This window comes from Anoplopoma fimbria, chromosome 3 (genome assembly GCF_027596085.1).
Source record: "Anoplopoma fimbria isolate UVic2021 breed Golden Eagle Sablefish chromosome 3, Afim_UVic_2022, whole genome shotgun sequence".
NCBI lineage: Eukaryota > Metazoa > Chordata > Actinopteri > Perciformes > Anoplopomatidae > Anoplopoma > Anoplopoma fimbria.
In genome coordinates, this window is record NC_072451.1 from 10,103,759 (window position 1) to 10,122,483 (window position 18,725).

General features: G+C 40.7%; 1 protein-coding gene across 1 annotated transcript in view; it reads right to left on the reverse strand.

The window, feature by feature from the left end:
- The window catches only part of ptprfa (protein tyrosine phosphatase receptor type Fa), a 241,120-nt gene that overhangs the window by 139,509 nt on the left and 82,886 nt on the right, over positions 1–18,725 (reverse strand). The window contains exons 5-7 of the mRNA XM_054596551.1: positions 16,824–16,841; positions 12,461–12,571; positions 8,254–8,265 (exon numbers count right to left, since the gene is read on the reverse strand). Coding sequence (XP_054452526.1) covers positions 8,254–8,265; positions 12,461–12,571; positions 16,824–16,841 — 141 coding nt within the window. The remainder of the gene's footprint in view (positions 1–8,253; positions 8,266–12,460; positions 12,572–16,823; positions 16,842–18,725) is intronic.

Sequence of the window (18,725 nt, forward strand, 5' to 3'; positions counted from 1 at the left end):
TATAATTGCATTTATATATTCAATGCATTATAAAAAAACATTTTGAATTTCCAGTAAATTTCATTTGGCTGGCAAAATATTAAATCATATGTAGATTTTTGAGACCTCCGGTTTCTAAAACATTTAAAAAGGATTTGGCTGTCTGTGTGAAAGCCGTACATTTGCACTCCAAAACACTCCAGACACCAAAAGCCGTTACGATATCATTTTCTGGAACATGATCCCCATGTCAGCGTCATCAGGCAAGGGTGAACCAAGCATTAGCACTGTTAGCTGCAAGTCGCCGGCTCAGCCGTCGCCAAGTTGAGAGACATTGAGAGGCAATAGAAATGCTCCAAATATTGTATATAGCACCTTTAACACTTGTCATGGCTGAACTTCCCATTCAGAAGCATCTCGGTCCCACCAGTGAAAGCCCTCTTGCAGGATCTCTTCACTGCAGTCTGGGACCAACAGATTAGTTTCACCCTCTCAGACCCCTATGATGTTGACAAGGCATTACCTGGTATTATTACTGCTCCTCTCTACTACATGTCACAGTTAAATTAATGCTTGCCGTGTTCAAGTGGAAATGGAGTAAATTGAGAGCCTCTGGCTGAGGCGTGTAGCTGGATTTCTCTGGAGAATCGGAGTGTTTCCTGCTGGATCTGCAGTGATTAAAATGCACTTGGAGTCTACTTCCATGCTGCTAGTCTGGAGCGCTCCCACCACATCCCTATGTGTCAGCCCTATTGTTATACCTCCTCTTTAGCGCTCTGATCTCATTACACTGCGTATGAATTGCCGGGACAGTACCGTTCAAGCGTTAAATATGCAGACTCGGCTGTGCTGCATAAGTGGAGTCCTCGCTCTCTTGACTTAGTCGAGCACAGGGTCACGGAAATCTGACTCAAAAGTGGGATTTAAACTGCTGGCTGGAATCATGGGCGCGAGGAGCTTACGCTGTGGATCAGAGGCTTTTCTAATGGTTTGGTCTTGGTTTAACTACGGAGGGGGAAGAGCGGGGTTACAAGTTCTATCACTCGGCCTCTCACTAAAAAAAAAGGTTGTAGAAGTGATGAGGCTGGAGTTGGGAACTGGAAAGTAGTATTACGTTGGCTGAACAATGACTGACAACATTCAGTGAGCTTTGGAGTGCTACGTGGGCTGAATGTTACTGTGGCGGAGGGGAGAAAGCTGGGTTTTTTTTGGGCACTGCTCGTACAAGAACAGCATTGTCTGTTGGCAGGGGAGCAGCGGGCTCTGAAATGCAGATGGCTGGCATTAAGACGGAGTCCTGTGGAGGCTGAAGCACTGGAGAACATGATGTGGAGGAGGCGAAGGGGGAGAGGGCTATGGAAGGAGTAACAAGATGAGGGAGCAGGATTTAGAGGCAAACTGCCCGGTCATTTATTTTTTTTATTACTGTGGCTGGTCAGATGTTTGATTCTAGAAGACATCCGTTTATTTAAGGTGCAATAAAGTCAACTTACATTTTTGCAACCTGACAGCTAAGATTTTATCTTTCAGGGTCAATACTATAATTGATCAATACCAACGATCAATGAACCAGTGTTATTTCAAAATTTGGACTTCACTGCTCTAATTAGTTAGCATATGACTACATTACTAAAAGTCAAATAATATTAAAAAATATATATTATATTTATTATGTCATAAATGCCATTGACTGATGTACTTTTGTTTAACTTTTTAACATGTTATATTAAAGGAGCAGTGTGTAGGTTTTAGTGGCATATAGTGGTGAGTTTGCAGATTGCAGCGAACTGAAAACCCCTCGGCTTAAGTCTTCGTTCCAAAGTGTGTCATACAACTATGTTGGCCTTCAGGTAACTGGACTATGGGTTACCTTTAAACATTTTTTTAAAAAAAGGATATTTTGAATAATACGAGTTCAGGGTAGGTTTAAACCTACATTCATTGAGAAAAATTGGATCTCGCATGCCAAGTTTTTATTGCATGGCAGCATATTGCATGGCAGCATATGGGACTGGAATCTATTGGCGGTATTAGATTTTCAGCAGGTGCACAGCTTAAGCCAGGCGTCGACATTTCATATCCCCATTCCTTTTCCAACACACACACAGGTGGCCTGTCTCTTATGTGGCCCAGTGATTTCCAGCCAATTTTGCCTCTTAACTAAATCCCTTTAAAGCAAGATGGCTTTGGCAACTATAAATAAGCTTTTCATTTTGATGTTGACCGGATGAAGGGCGCAAAAAGAAACCCTTAAAATTTGGATGCAAAACGAGGGGAGTGACAGAGCGCTGTGTGTGTTGGTAAATGAAAACAGTAGAGCCGGTAATATATCAGAGATCTTACTGATAGACATCATAACATTGTAAATTACCTGTTGATATCCTTACCACAGCAAAGTGGGGGTAGTTAGGGAACTAAGACAGGATGTGTTAACCTCAGCTGGCCAGCAGTTGCATCAGCACTGGTTTCCCAGTTTACTGAGTCCAAGTTTTGAATTGGAACTACTGAATCTTTAGCAAACATTTCAGTTTTACATGACATGAGTGCAATACGAAGCATGTGGTTTGTAGTCCTAGCTGATCTATTCATCCTCTCAGGAATAATGTAAGGACATATTTATGGTGCTGGATTGGCCCAATGTTGTTTGAATCCAACATTTTTTAAGTATGCTCAATCTAATATATTAAGAATGATCCAAAAGTCTTAATTAGCATGAATCCAACCCTCTGCGGTCAAATGTAATAGTCACGTTGAAGGTGATGCTCCAAAATGCCACGTCTTCATCATTTTATCCTATTCAACATTTGCGTGAAATTGTCTTAATTAGCATATGAATTCTTGAGTAATGGACAAAAATGTGTTTTTGTGAGTTCTAAGTCTAAGTGGCCTCAGGCTATCAAGGTAGCTCATACATTTTATACCCCTATAGCTTCATAATCCAGCTCCTCCTGAGAGATCCAAAGGCATTGAGACTAAAGCTAATTAATAAATGCAGTGCAATTTCATGTATAGATATTCATTTTGTGAATATGAGACCTTCTGTTTGATTCAAGTCACAGAACACTGAAATGCTTGCTTGTTGATGATGATTAGTACTACATCCTGTTGCCGGGTGGTATCAGTATGCTGACCAGCACTGAGGGAAACGACATGTTCTTATATTAGTCAATTAGAAAACCATGAAGTTACCCGATGACATGGAAGACAGTCATGAGAAAAGTTAATTGAGTCAGCAGTTAAAAGTTATTATTGCCTCTGTTGGCCTGGACAATGGCCTGATGGGACGATGACACAGGGTGAGACTGAACTTATCACTCAGTTGTCACAATGAAATTAGGTAGTAAGAGATGCACATTAGGATCAGCTGAGAGTTAGAATGCAGACAAACTTGTATCTTTTACTGGCATGCCAGAGAAAGGAGGCGGGAGAAGGAGGAAGAGGGTAGAGGGGACAAGAGGGGAAGATTTAGGAAGCCAAGTCCTAAGGGAGAAGAAGCTGCAGTTGTAGGAGATGCTACGATGGGTGGAGAAGCCAACATCCATGTGCACAGGAAGTCATGCAGCAGCGCAGGTTGAGAGGCAGCGGCGTGCTTACTGCAGGATTTATAGTCATCCAATTGATAAATGTTGTGAATGGCAAGTTAAAGCAGCTTATGTCTTCAACTGGACTGACGACACCTCAGCTTCATGTTCAAAGTTTTTAAGTTCACTATCATTTCCATAGTAACATATCAGAATTCACCACTTGGTACCTATGTGAGATTTTATATTCTGTGTGGATGTAAGAACAATAAATGAATGATGATAAAATACATTTTCCATTCAGTATATTTAACAATACTTTTTGATAAACCCAAACCTAACCCTTTAGTTGTTTTTTTTTGCAAAAGTAAGTAAACCTTTGTCAGAAGTTTAATATGAAAAGACACTGTGTGCACGTAATTGGCGCAAATGTAAGTTTCCTGTGAACACGGAAGTTTATTTTAAACAGACGCTATCTATGTGATGAGCATCTATTGTTAAGCAGCTCTGAGGCATCCAAAACTGATGCTGGAGTTGATGAAGATGGTCACAGTCTGAAGCGTAGGTCCACTGATCGAGCAACAGTATATTATATAAGTCAAGTAGGCATCTCAGAGACTCTGACCATCTCAGTAGTCTTGCTTATTCAAGTCCAACTTGAAGGATAATATTTATTTTGCCATAACCAGCCGGAATTTCTGACTCTCTCTGATGTTTTGAATGCAGTATAATTTTTTGTTTTTTTGATCATGTTCTAAAAAAAGTATTTGGACCAAATCTGTCGTTACCTCTTTCGATTACTTATTTTCTAAGAGACACTAAAGAACAAACACTTAGACATCATGAATGCATTCTCACTCAGTGGAAGGAGACAAATGGGGCAAGATGATGCAACTTCACTCTAGGCAGTGTAAGTTGCTACACGGAGGAACAAACTCCCAGTTGAACTTGGTCAATGAGAACAAAATATTCACCCCACATAAGAAATCCATACGGTTTCATTTAAACCCAAACTATGAATCAAAATGACTAGTTTACTATAGTGTTACCATTATCATATAGATTCACTGTGCTTTTTAATTATCAGTATCATGTTGTCGAAAAAAATATTAAATTTGCCATTGAGGAACGAGATGGTTGCAGCACAGAAAAGCATGAGGTGCCCTTAGATGAGAAAACTCAACTTGGAATGCAGAAGTAGGGATAAATCTGTGCTAATGTACAGGTTGTGCTTTTGTGCATAACATCCAGTCACTGCATGCTGTCCAAAGCATCAATCAGCATGGACATGACAATGTGATGATAAATGCACCATCCAATTAAAGCGTTAAGCCGATGGAGTCTTAGATTCAAACAGCTTAGTGCACCAGGATTCCCAGGGCCCCTGGAACATGCCAGGGGTATGCTCATTGTGTCAAAGCAGTTGTTGATGCAACATCTTTAGTGGTGGCCCTGCACTGAGTGATGGATCATTTAAATCATACTCCTTTCCTTTTCCTTTTATCAGGTAACAGAGACACAGGAATTAGATCAATACAGTACAATATACCGTAGCTCAGTGAAGACAAAGGTAACTTCCTATGTAGAGATTTTATGTGTCTCTTTTGTGAAAGATACATTCTATGTTGAAGCTGATAGGAGAATGAATGAGTCTTTATAGAGCCCTGCACTGTAGCTTTTCTGGGAATATACCTTCGATGAATTGTTCAAAAGAGGAAGCCTCACATAAGGTTCCTGTCTAAATTCTGTTTCTACAGCCACACTTACTTATATTAGAACTAAGTGAAATTAAATTGAGTTAATGTTAATAAGGTCAAACTGAGTTATGATTTACTATGTTAAGTTCAGCTAACATAAAATGAGTTAAACAAAGTAATGTTTTGTTCATTGATGGTGTCCATAAACTGCACAGTAACTCAGCCAGGATAAGCTTTATACAGAAGGATACTTTGGAGAGTCTAACTGTCTCAGGACTGCACACAGCTTTGAATTTTACAAGTGGCTTATGATTCATTAGACTTAGGATACTCCCTTAAAAATAAAGGTGCTAGCTGGAACCATATAGGGTTCTGGGGATTGTCCTCTTAGGAGAACCCTTTTCCAGGTTCCAGGTTAAAACACTGATTAAGGTTCAACCTGGAAACCTTCAGAGGGTTCTACCTTGAACCATCAGTGAAGGTTCCACCCGAAACCTCCTATGAGACGTTTTTCAGACCCCGTTTTTTTTGGTGTCATGGTTCAACACGAGATCTCTCTCTGAGGGTTGTATCAGAAACCTTTCCACGGAATAAATGTTATAAGTCCAAGGATTTCGGAATCCAGAAGGATTTCATCCACCCAAGAGATTCTACCGAGAACCTGTTTATATTCCATGTTAATAAGTTTTTTGTTCCACCGAAAGGGGTTGTTTGGATTAATATTGTTCTTAATGGAACCCTTAGTGTCACATTGAACCCTTAAGAAACCTGTTCTTTAAAAAAGTGTTAATCAGAAGCAATGGTTCTGGGTAGAATATCATCCCTTCAGTAAAAACCTGTTTGGTACACTTATTTATAAGAGTGTAGTTAAGGTTTATGACTTAAAGGTGATTTTTTGTCACACTTGCAACCACATTTTTCTACATTCTTATTGTACTGCCTAATTTGACAATGTGAGGACAATGTAGAAGAGAGAGAGAGAGAGAGAGAGAGAGAGAGAGAGAGAGAGAGAGAGAGAGAGAGAGAGAGAGACATACACAAGAGAGAGAGAGAGAGAGAGAGAGAGAGAGAGAGAATACACAAAGGTCCCAAAGCAGAAAACCAAACTCTTGCGGTTTTGTGGTATGCACAGTAACCACTCGGCTATCAGACGCTACCTAGAATCCTCTTCTAATAAATTGTGCTTTAATTGTTGTTTTTTTCCAAACTATATAAAAGCCATTCATTCTCCTTTACAGTCTCCTCTGCCATTTTACTTTCATTGTTTCGCTAGTTTTGTCTGCCACTATTGCAGCTCCTAAAATCAAAGCCACTTTATCCGGTGTTACAATAAAAATAAAATGGCTTGTTGCAGGTAACAACAACAAGCACTTCCTTTCCTAAAAGATAAGTGTTAGTGAAATTTAAAATTACAAAAAAGAACCCTTGCGCTCATGCAGCATTTCTCTACACATTCTCTAAACTCAGACATAGAACCACAAAGAAAACAAAAGATGCAAACCCACATATCAAACAGAAACTAGGGCAGCGAGAGCTCAAATTATCTGAGCAATATAATTCCTGAGCTCTTCAATGCTCTCCTATTAATGAACCAGCAGTAAGAATCTCGGAAAAAGGCTGAAAACATGTTTGAGGCTATTTCGTTCTCTTGGAGTCTAGATTTCCAGGAGAAACAGATAAGAGGAGAGCATGGTAAAAGCAGTTTGAGCTCAGAGGCTGCCGCTGAGCGTAACGATGGTCAGACAGCAGATGAGAGCCAGGACGAGCCATGCCTTTGAATGAGCCCAGACAATAAAAACAGAATCAGCATGCTGGGGAGGACATCATGGGACTGACATTTTGTGAAGTGAGCACAAACTTTGAACCCAGAGTATGTTGTGGGCAATGAATTATGTAAAGATGGTTTTCCTTCATCAAGAAAGGTGTGAGGTGTGTGACAACAGCACATACTGGGGCCCTAACCGGCTAGTGAAGCAAGCAACACATCTATAGCTCGTTGCAAGGGTGACTCAGAACTGAGATCACTAGTTCTATTTATTTTATCTGATTTTTGCAATAGTTTGGCATGGCAGATGGGTTTAAGTACATTACAACACATTCTCACCCCAATATCAAATACCCAGCTTAGTCAGTTCTACAAACTATGACGCTCTACCTACCCCTCTTGTCTCAGTTTTGAACATGTCAGGGACACGTGATTGACTAACGACTAACGTGACTAGTGATTGACTAACTACTTACTTGACTAACAACTCAAGGGACTAACAGCTCATGTAACCAGTGGTGATGAGAAAAGCATGGTCACACTAACTAACTGCTATCATTGTTTAACTATAATAAATAAAGTGGGTCCAAAGTTAGGTTTGGCTTTTTTCAGTTGAAAATGAAGCATTTAGATTAGGAATATGTGATGAATTTGTCAAAGTAATGCCTATTTGTACTGATGTTTTCAGGGTTTTGTTTAGCTACTTCTATGTACTGATCTGCTGCACTTGAATACAAATGAAATCATATATTGAAGAGAGGATAACAGGTGTATCTGTTGTGTTGAGGCCTGGTCACCATAACGCTGTTTCCCCAATTGAAAACTAAAGTTCGGACTCCTGAGATCTGTGTCGAAAATGAAGAGGAATTGCAGCGGAAATGACTTCTCTCACCTTGCAACATTTGTGTATAGAGTGTAGGTAAGAAAATAAGAAGTTTCACATCACACAGTGCCTAAAATTCAATCTCAGTGTCACATCCTCCATGTAATTCTTTCCTGGTTAGGAAATGTCATCTTTTGTGCAAAAGCACATAACTTTCATTACAGACATGCCCATTTCACAAAATTTCAGAGGAACAAGCTGCATGGAGCAGTATGGGATTTGGTGCAAGGCAGCATATATTGTAGCGTAGGGGGGTTAGTTGGGGAAGCAGGGGGGGTGCACTGAGGGGTTGGGGTCCTGAGAGAGGGGCCGGGACCGGCCTGAGGCGCCCAGCGAGACGCTGGCGCAGCACGGCTCCAGTCTGCCAGGCCTCTGCTTTAAGAGGGGTAAAGAGTGAAAAAAACCAACCTTCCCGTTGATCTGAGTGGTGAGATTTTTGATTGTGATATTTGGATGGCGGGGTGCAATGATGATGAAGGGATTTAAGATAAAGTGAAAAAGAAAAAGATAAAAAAAAAACACAAGAGGGGGCAAAATAAGGAGTAGGAGGAAGAAGACAAGGAGAAACAGAGAGAGTAAAACAGGCAAATATCTGCTTATCCATTAACGAGTGAGAAAATCACAGTAGAGACAACGACCTGTGCAGTGAAGTGAGGAACGCGAACGCACACACACACACATCATATGGCACATAACAATGCAGCGCACACAAATTAAAAGGTTACACTCTCACATGAGCACAAAGGGACACATCACCAGTGCGAATCTTAATACGACTGTGCAACACAGCACTACTCCTGTGTTTCCAGTCGGCGCACACACATATATGGACGCACAGAAGCAGACACAGACCCACGATTGCACACACACACACACACACACACACACACACACACACACACACACACACACACACACACACACACACACACACACACACACACACACAGAGAGAGAGACACACGGACACTAACACACAGTGACCTCCCTGTCCTTAGCTCTGCTGCAGCGTTCGAGCCCTTCAGAGCTGGTGAAATGAAGGCGGCGTTAGGGAGGCCGAGGCTCTCCGACAACCAGACTTCATTAGGCACGGCAAAGCAGACAGCATGTCGCTGCCCACATTTATTCTGCCCATTGACTCTGAGCGAGCTCAGCCGCCGGGCCCCCAAAATCAATGAGCACATAAAGATGGTTTCCCCTGATCGGATTAGTCAAACACTCACCTTGGAAATTGGTGCTCCTTTTCAATGTGCCCAGGCCTAACTGAAAACAGATTTGTTTTTCTATAGAAGGACGAGCTAATGCAACATTAACGGCCGTCCTGTTGGTCCACTTAACCACCACCAGATGACAACATGGACATTTAAGGTATAAGGATTAAGTTTTCCTCCAGCGTTCAAGGAATCTGACGTCTGGGACTGAAGATGTATATACACCGCTAGATGAGTTAGGTCGACTAATTTTATTCCACAAACAAAATGTCTTACTACCCAGGCTATATGATAATTAAGAGACATGTTTCCATGGTAACAGTGGGAGACACCTGTTGACCAGTGGCACAGACTGAGCAAATCATAGCTCATTATTTGTGGTGCAATGTTGTGTGGTGTGTAATGGGAAAGGTAAGAGTCGGTAGGTAATGCAGTAAGCTGATGGAAAAATACATCAGTGAGGAAACTAGTCTATACTGAGCCTGACTGATGAGTCAGCAGAAGAACTGAGCCTTGCCACATTAAAGTTCTTCACCCACAAAATGACCATCTGTATATCAGTTACTCTCCACATATTACCTTGAATTATTGAAGAAACCTTTTTTCTAATTCCTCCATGGTTATTGGAGAATCCAAAACCGGAGGAAAGTCTTTAAAGGTTGAAGTAAATGGGGGCGCGTTTAACAACAGCAAAACAGTCTCAAAGCATCCGAATACAATCTAAAACTGTAAATAATAAAAAGAAAAACCTTGGACGAATTACAGCTAATTTATTTTGCGACCCAGATAGAATCTTCTACAAATACTAAGGTTCTAGTGAAGATGCATGTTTTTGGGAAGTAGTGAGCATTGGACTGGATAAATGAGACTTGGATTATACTGAAACAGTAATGTGAGTGTCTGTAATGTTGTTGAGATGTTTTGATATAGTTTCAGCCTCTTTTGTTTGATTCATCAAGAATTTTTCAGTTTCTTGATACTTTGTTCACTGTGGAGGCATGAGAGAATAGCAAAGTTTTCTTCAAATATTCAAGGTTTCATCGGGGTGAGCAAGAACAAACATGCCCACTATATTTAGTGAACTGACATTTTTGAGGATTTGCAATGGACCCACCATATTTAACAGCTGTAAGATTAAAGGACCAGAAAAGCATGCGTTGGACCTTGAGTTGAAATGATTTGAGACAATCTAGTCATTTGCTCGCTTTTTGTATTTACCACAAGTTTTGTAGGTCTAGTATAATTTTTCTCTATTTTTCAAATATATAGAAAGTATTGCATACTGTACTCAAATGTGATCACGGAGCCTTTTGTCAATCAAATTAGTTTGTTGAGGTGCTATCTTTGAGCACTGGAGCAAAATATTTACAATGTGTGTGTTTGATATAAACATTTTTCTGTGTTGACTGCTGGGTGGACCAAGAGACATCTCTGTGTTCCAAATGAAGTCTAGAATACGAACAACAAAATCCACAGGCACATCCTCACACAAACAACAGAGCAAACGTAAAAAGCTTTCTCAAATGTCCGAGAGAGGAGGTGCAAACAAAGCAAAGCACATTAAACAAAGACAGAGAGCTGCCATCATGTGTAGACTGAAGGATAAGCATTGTAGAGATGAACAGAAACATATACAGTGTGTTTGTATATGACTGACACATGAGTGGAGAAGGGATTGTGGACTGGGACACCAAATACAGAGAAGGAGAAGAAAAAAAATATATATAAAAAAGATGAAGGGATATATATATATATATAAGAAGACAGAGACACTTTTGGAGACGTAAGCTTCCAGCACACCTGGAGGGGTTAAATGTTAAAGCAACGCAGACAGGAACCTTGAAAAGAGAAGCAGAAGTAACAAATCATATACTTCACTATCTGATATTGTTGGCTACGGCTCTTTGTCTTTGTGTGGAACGCTTCTTGCGAAGAAACAATGACATATTTATTTCTGACAAATGTAATACTTCTACAAATGTAGAAGCAACAAACAAAAAAGCTACAAAACATTTTTTTGATTGGAGATTCTTGGAAAGTGCTTTTCTTTGTTCTCAAAGGCAATGTCTTTGTTTTGTGTGAGTGCTCTGTGTTATTGGGAAACTGATGCATCTGTACCAGTCGGAAACCTCTGGGTCTGAAAAGTGAAGCCAATTCAGACTCGTCTTAAACTTGCATTCTTCACTCCTCTTTTTGCAAAAAGAAGTCTGATTGTAGAAAATGACTCTACACTTCACTTGATTTATTACCTCAGTAAACATTGTAAACATGAGTTTATGGTCTCAATCTCTAGTTTCAAGTCTTCTTTAATACAGCATGATGTTCATTTAGTAAATTATGGTCCATTTAGAGTCAAATAGATCATAAAGCAGGGTATGCTTTAGGATGACAACAAAGATGCCTATGGACAAAAACCAAGATGGTGAAAAACAAAAAAACAAGACGGTGATGGACAAAATCACTTCATCATGTTATCCTATTAGACATTTGTGTGAAATTGTCATAATTAGCATATACTTTTTGAGTTATGGTCACAGTGACCTTTGACCACCAAATTCAATCACATCATTCTTGAGTCCAATTGGATGTTCGTGTCAAACTTGAAGAGGCATTAAACTTCAAACCTCAAATATCCTTTAAATACGCCTCTTTGACGGTCTACTGTTAAATACGATGTCATATTATATATGTAAAACACCTCTAGCAAAACCACATAAAAAATAGGTAGTACCTATATTTGGCATGCAGCAGCTTTGACATTGTTTTAAGGGAAACCGGATCAAAGAGCATTGTGAATGGGAAAACGTCAAACGAACAAGAGACTAAAGCTGCAGTGAATCACCCCTGTGCTTTGGAAATTGCCTTTGAGAACTTGATGGTGGTTGAGGCTAATTGACTTGTTTGTTGACAAGGCCTACACACGAGAAGCCCCGAGGCTTTTCTTTCACCCCGCATGCTTTAGTCGCAGCACATCCAGTAGACTGGAGCCAATGGCGAGCGATGTCACCTTCTCTTTGTGGCAAGACTCCACATGTAACACCTTCCCCGAAACAAAGAGGCAGAGCCGCAGCCAACCTCTCTTTCACCCCTGATGAGTCGGATCATCGTGAGGTGAGACAGGTCAAGCAAACAAACAGAACAACGGAGCAAAATACATAAATCAACACCCAGGAGACAAAGACGAGACAGAAGGGGAGATATAGAGAGCAGGAAATGATAATAGTATGACAGCAGAGACCGGACGGGCATCAACAGGTTTGACTTTCACTGCGGTTGAATCCAGGGTTCCTATTAGCAGTCAGGAGGCAGAGCACCGGTGTGGAAGAGGTGACGAGAGAGGACCTTACTGTTGGAGGCGGCAAACCTAAACGGTGGCGGCGGGAGGGGGTCAAGAGGGATCTTACCTCGAACGTAAAGGTTAGCCGGAGCAGAGTAGCGAGTCCCGGCGCTGTTCACTGCCACACACTCGTACTTGCCCTGGTCCGACTCCTCGCTGTTCTCGATCTGAAGCGCTCCTGGGGAGGGAGGCCAGAATGTCAGAGTTCAGGTATGCACCGCACACGTTCAAACGACCGCGCACACACAGAAATGGTGGTGGATTAATATAAACCAGACACACGCACACACATGCACACAAACTAGTCCTTAACTGTCCATATCCTTGTCTTTTTTTCATTCCATAAGCAAAGCATTCAGCATTAATGTTTATTCTTTTACTTCATAATTTGGAGGCCAAAGCTAAATCTAATCATTTATGGCTCCAAACTATTTGAATCAGGTTTGTTCGAGATGATCCAGGACTTCTGTCAAACGTGGTTAATACTCACCCCAGACGGCAGAAAAAAATGTTGGCATTGTGCGATTGAAAAGTAAGGTGGTATAACAGGAATATAACAAGTAAGAGTCCAATAATTGCTGTAGGGACAGGTGGTAGATGTCTTCATACAAACACATGACTTTCACCTAGGAGACCGCTGTTCGTGTCCTGGTGAAACCAAAAGTAGTATGTTGTTAACCTAACGTTAAAGTAACGTTGTAAATGTTACGTTGTTCATGTTACGTTGTTTACGTTACGTTGTTTACGTTACGTTGTTTACGTTACGTTGTTTACGTTACGTTGTTTACGTTACATCGTTTACGTTACGTCGTTTACATTACGAGGCAGAGTGCCGGTGTTGCAGTTCAGAGCCAGGTAAAGCACCCCAGACTGCAGAAGCTAAAAGGATAAGGTGGGTAAAATCCTTATGTTTCTTATTCTTGCACTGGGTGGGATGACCCTTTTTTGTTACAATAACCCAAGGTTATTTTTTTCCTAGATAGTCACTAGCACACAGAATGTGTATTAATCTACAGCTGTCTCACAAAGCCTCTAGCATGGCTGTACAATGTTGGGCTTGTTGGACATCTTTTAGCTTTTCTGGATGAAACCAAATATGTGTGAGTCATATTTTGGCTTGGGGCTGAGAGCCACAGAAGAGGCAGGGACAGTATTGAGACACACACTAACTCATTGTTGGTTTGGTGTCTTTTCATGGAAGTTGTTCACATTAAACACCAACTTTATCTCTTAATGCATGATGGGAAATGACTAACCTAAGTCCTCATTGGCTTAAATGTTTAAAATAGACCATTACTTTTTTTATTCACTGCATGAAACAGTTAGAAGTTGCTATATGTGTTATTGTAATATTAGGATCATAGAAAACAAATACTGTTTTAGGTGGCGGAAGATGGAATCTTTCACTTCAAAGTCTACATACTGTACATGTATTGATTGCTACATAGTTTTATTCTACAGAGACAGTCAGTGGTTTTGATGTCAATCAAAAGACCTTCCAGTTAAAGGTTCTTGAAAACATCAAATACCATTGTAGAGCAGATTTTGTCCCAACAGCTTTCTGAAAAGTGTCTTAGGATTGTCTAAACACTATTTTGGGGGCTTTTCCAATGTGACAAAGTGGACATGCAGAGAGGAACATGCCAGTTCTGGCACATAAGATGTAATTAAAGTTACTAGAAGGAACTTCTATTTTGTGTTGATTTTGGTGGCCCCTGTGAACAAAAGCGATTGTTTGACAAAACCGCTTTGTGTTGTCTGCAGCTGCCAGACTCTTAAGAAAACCAAATTTTACAAAAAAATCTAATTTTGTAGCCAGACCAGATTTGGGTCCATCCACGGAGGTCTGGCTGCTGACTGGAGGCCCCGATGGAGTCCGAAGATGGTTCAGGTGAAATTGTTTCGTCTGATGTTGCGGGTACTGATGACAAGCATTAAGAATAACAATATAGAAATAACAAATCTTCTCTCTGATCGTCTTGTTGGCTTATTTAGGTAATTTAGAGGCTTCTGTATAAAATTGAAACTGTCTCATAACTAGTTAAAAGTTCCTTTTAGTAACTTTAAAGACACTGGATCACTTGAATCCCAAATTTTCCCTTTAGGGGAAAAGAAAGATAAAACTTACCTGGCACCATGATTTAAATCCATTCATTTCATTACATCTCCATAGTATTTATACAAACATTTAATTTCAGTTATCAGTGGAGAAGTTAGGTTTGAGATAGAGACCATGAATGTGTTCTTAGCGACTATGCAATATTATATATCGTCAGTGAATGTGACATACATCATGCAGTTTTGCAGTGGACAATAGAAATGTAAAAAATAAATAAAAACGTTAACGATGTACATATTTCAGAATACAATCCTGAAATGCAACATGGGATGGGTTTGTGACACGATGTTATGAACTAGTTTAAGTAAATCAGCGGTTGAAGTTGATGTGTGTGTGGAAACACCCCAGGTGAGTCTGGTGCAGACGGTGAGCCCAGAGATGGAGGAGGAGCAACCTTCATCTGGGATGCATGTCCTTAAACTATTAGGAGCTTTTCTCTTACATATCACAAAACATCCCCTTATAACGATAACAAAACCGCTCCCATTGACAGTCAGTCAAGTGTGACGTCTGTGTGCAGCAGCTCAGTATCTTCCTCTAGTTATTTTTGTCAAACTCTCCATTGTGTGCCGATTTTTTATCTCATTGCACATTCTTGCCTTTTAGGAGAAAATGCTTCCTTCTGTCCTGAGATTTGCAAAAATGGATGACGCCTGCTCTGACCTCTTGGCGTCACTTAATCAGTGCTGAGGTATGTGTGACTTCTTAGAGATGAAGACCGGAACAAAACGTTAGAAGCTGACAAAACTTCCCTTTGCACGTCAGACGTGGAGGCTTTAATAATGTAGAGTGCGTTCCCTCTCTTCCTAGGACAGCGTGCAGACAGGGAGGTCAAACCTTTACACCTTGAGGACGAGCGCTTTACAGACTACTAATTATTGGAGAGGTATGTTATCTCACTGGACTCACTTCCGTGACCCGGCTCACTGGAATGACCTAAGGCAGTGACAACTACAGTATGAGCTGAATACTCATATGCTTTCACACCTAACCTGTTTGGTGCAGTTTGCCCTCTTTGTTCCATTTGTTAAGGCTGATTAATAGGCCGTCAATCAAAATCTTCAGAACGGGTCCACTTCAGATTAGACTCTGATGTGTTTCCTGTCTGGTGAAATTGAAGCTGATCCACCACGGGACTATGCAGCAAAACTCTTTGGTTGAATTCCCTCTAAAAATGTAAAATATGTGTACCTAAAAACTGTAATTAAATCAGACGTGAATCAAAGGCTAAGCTGCCATTTAGTCCATCTACTAGTCATGGAAACCTCCAACAAAGCTATTTGTAGGGGCTACTGCATGGATACTTAGATATACTTAATGTGATAAATTAAAACAAAATTACATTATTCTGTTTTTAGTGAACCTAATACAACCAGGTAGGGGGGAACCAGAGTGGCTAAAGATTGACTGAAACAACTGCACCAAACATTTAACAGTAGGCGTGAACACAACCAAAATGAGTACTTTTCAAGTTTGGCTAGCTAGTTATTGTTCCCTGGTTTTCTGATGAAATAATTTCTCACCAAGCATCTTTTTTGTTCGTCTTGATGGTAAATGGCGTTTGTTGGCATAGTGCTAACCTTTTGTTAGCCCACTGCTGCCTGCAAATGAGCGGAAACAACCCGTTCTCACTTCGTGCTTGTCAAATATCCCCACTTGGTTGGTGCTCCTCTGTGTCTGTTTACCGACGTACCGAGTCTCCTTTAGCATTTTTATGTCACGCACTGGGCTTTCAAAGCCAACGTTGTTGCTGTTAGTAATGCGAGTCCCATGAGTCGCTAGGCACCTGAGTCTTAAGTCAGTCGAGTTAACGTCAACCACATCCTCAACCCAACTTAACGGTTTTGTTGCCCAAACCCAACTTCCTGTTAAGATGGAAGTTTATTTTGAAATTACTTTATCCATGTAACAAGTGTATATTGACACCTCATCCCTGATACGTCCAAAACTGACGCCAAAGGGGTACCTGGGACGTTATAGTTTGAAGCTAAGGAGCAGGTCCAAGCGTTGGCATTTGACGGGTTGGGAGTGAGAACGTGTTAGTGAGAACATCAGTTGTCAACGTAAACTATTGTCAGTGGTTTTATTTGAGAACCTAGTCACTAGCAAGTGTGTACTTGTCTACTGTTTCCATCCGTCCCAAGACCACACACACGCCTGAAGAATGTGGTGACGGCATAGAAAGTGGACAGAGAGCTGGAAATGGGACACGCTGAGGTGACAGGAGGAGGAGGAAGACAAAGGTGATGGAGTGGAGGGGCAGTGAAGAGAAGGAGGATGAAAGAGGTTTTTCTGTACCCAGCATTCTTACCTCTGATTGGTGTACCACCTGGTGAGGTAATTTGAATGCAAATAAGATTGGAGATAACATTAGCATTAAGAGAAGAGAAAAAAAGTGAAACAGAGAAAGACAAGAATGGCAGGAGAGCAAAGAGAGGAAAAAACAGCCGAGATAAGAGCGACTGCTATTCTCACCATTTAATTAAAAATAAGTGTTAGCTGAGAGTGAGAAAAACACTTCCTCATCATTTTCAATCAAAATCTATTTAATAAATGACAACCGTGCAAAATGCATTCTTGTTGAACAAATGTGTTATTTTTTCCCCACAAGCACAAAATTGTTTAAATAATGTATTCATTCACAACCCAGCTACAATTGAAAGTCTGTCATTTGTGCACCTGGTTATTTACTTTCACATGGTGCTTATTTTCTTTATACACCTGGCTATTTGCATCCTGTTGTCATCATAAAGCTTCTTATTCCCCACACCTGCTTTTCTTTTTTCCCCTGACAGCACCTGGCTATCAAGCACTTGACCCCTCATCTACAGACACCACTCCTGTTTTGCTTCTCTCTCCTGCATCCTGCCCCAACAGGGCAGATAAGAACACAGGCTGCCTGCTCTCCCTCTGATGCAATTCAAAGAAACCTGCACTCGTGTCCTGGAATACACTGCGACATCCCGCCTCGATGGTGGATATTAATATCAAGCTCCAAAATTAGCGTTCTATTGATGTATTTTTATCACAGTTGTCATATCATTTGGGACATTTAATCCTGTGCAGGCATTTTCCCTGTGCACCATTTAGAGCTGAATGATTGAAGGAGAATATCTAATTGCAACCAATATTCCAATTTTTATTTTCTATGAATCAAGCAAACAGCACTTTTAAACAAGTTATGCGTTTACCCAATGTAATCAGATTAAATAATGCGGTAGCCTCTGGTTGGGGGTCATCTAAGAGTTCAAACCAGACATCAAGAGTTATGCTGCGCTTGATTTCCTAATGTTGTAAAACTGGCTGATTTTTGCAAAAGACACATCTACCAATCAAGCCTGAAATTAAGCTGTGCTTGACAATTTAGCAGGAGATTCCAACATTTCCTCCAACAGCTGCCTGCTTATACTTGACGACTACTGTACTACCAAGTCATGACTTAGAATAGAGTGGTGAAGTGGGACCAGCTATTTCAGTGTCCCATCAGATTCTGGCTTAGATGGGCATGAAACTCTCTCACAAAAGATGAACAAATAAAAAGCCCAAGCGGCAAGCTTGGGTATATAAAAAGTAGGGAAAAGAAGTTAACTACGACTCCCAAGGAGTCTGTCAGAAAACTGACAAGTCAATTTGCAGCTAAATCAAATGTTTTTTAGTTGTGGATTGATGTTGGATACATTCAGCGAGTCAAGAGCAGTGTTTTGTTCTCAACTGCACAAACAAAGTGGTTTGAGCCTAGCCCTGACTGGCTTCATCTCCGTGGCGACAGCTGCCAAGCCTCATGGGTATCGTAGTATCTGGGTATCATTTATTTTCTAAGAACCCTAACCCTAACCTTAAAATGATCAACAGTTCCAGAACCAGCTCTGGTGATGCCAGGAGACTACAAAGATTATTTATTGAAAACATGACCCAACACTTGCAATAAAACAGGTCTACTTTCCTTCTAACAGTGTAGACACTGGCATTCAGAGGGCATTTTAAGCAGGCAACAGCCTAGAGTTCTTTATTTTTGTTCGACTATCTCACAGAATTAACTTTTATTAGCTACAGTTGAAAACATTTACTGACAGCAGTTGTTATTATAGTGAAAGAAAAGTCTGGGTCACCAGCTAAACTATGTGACTAATCGTTCAGCTGTAGCAGGATTCATTGTGGTAACACAGTAGTAGCATTTTCTCCTATGATTTTGCATATCCCTGGTGTAGGTGAT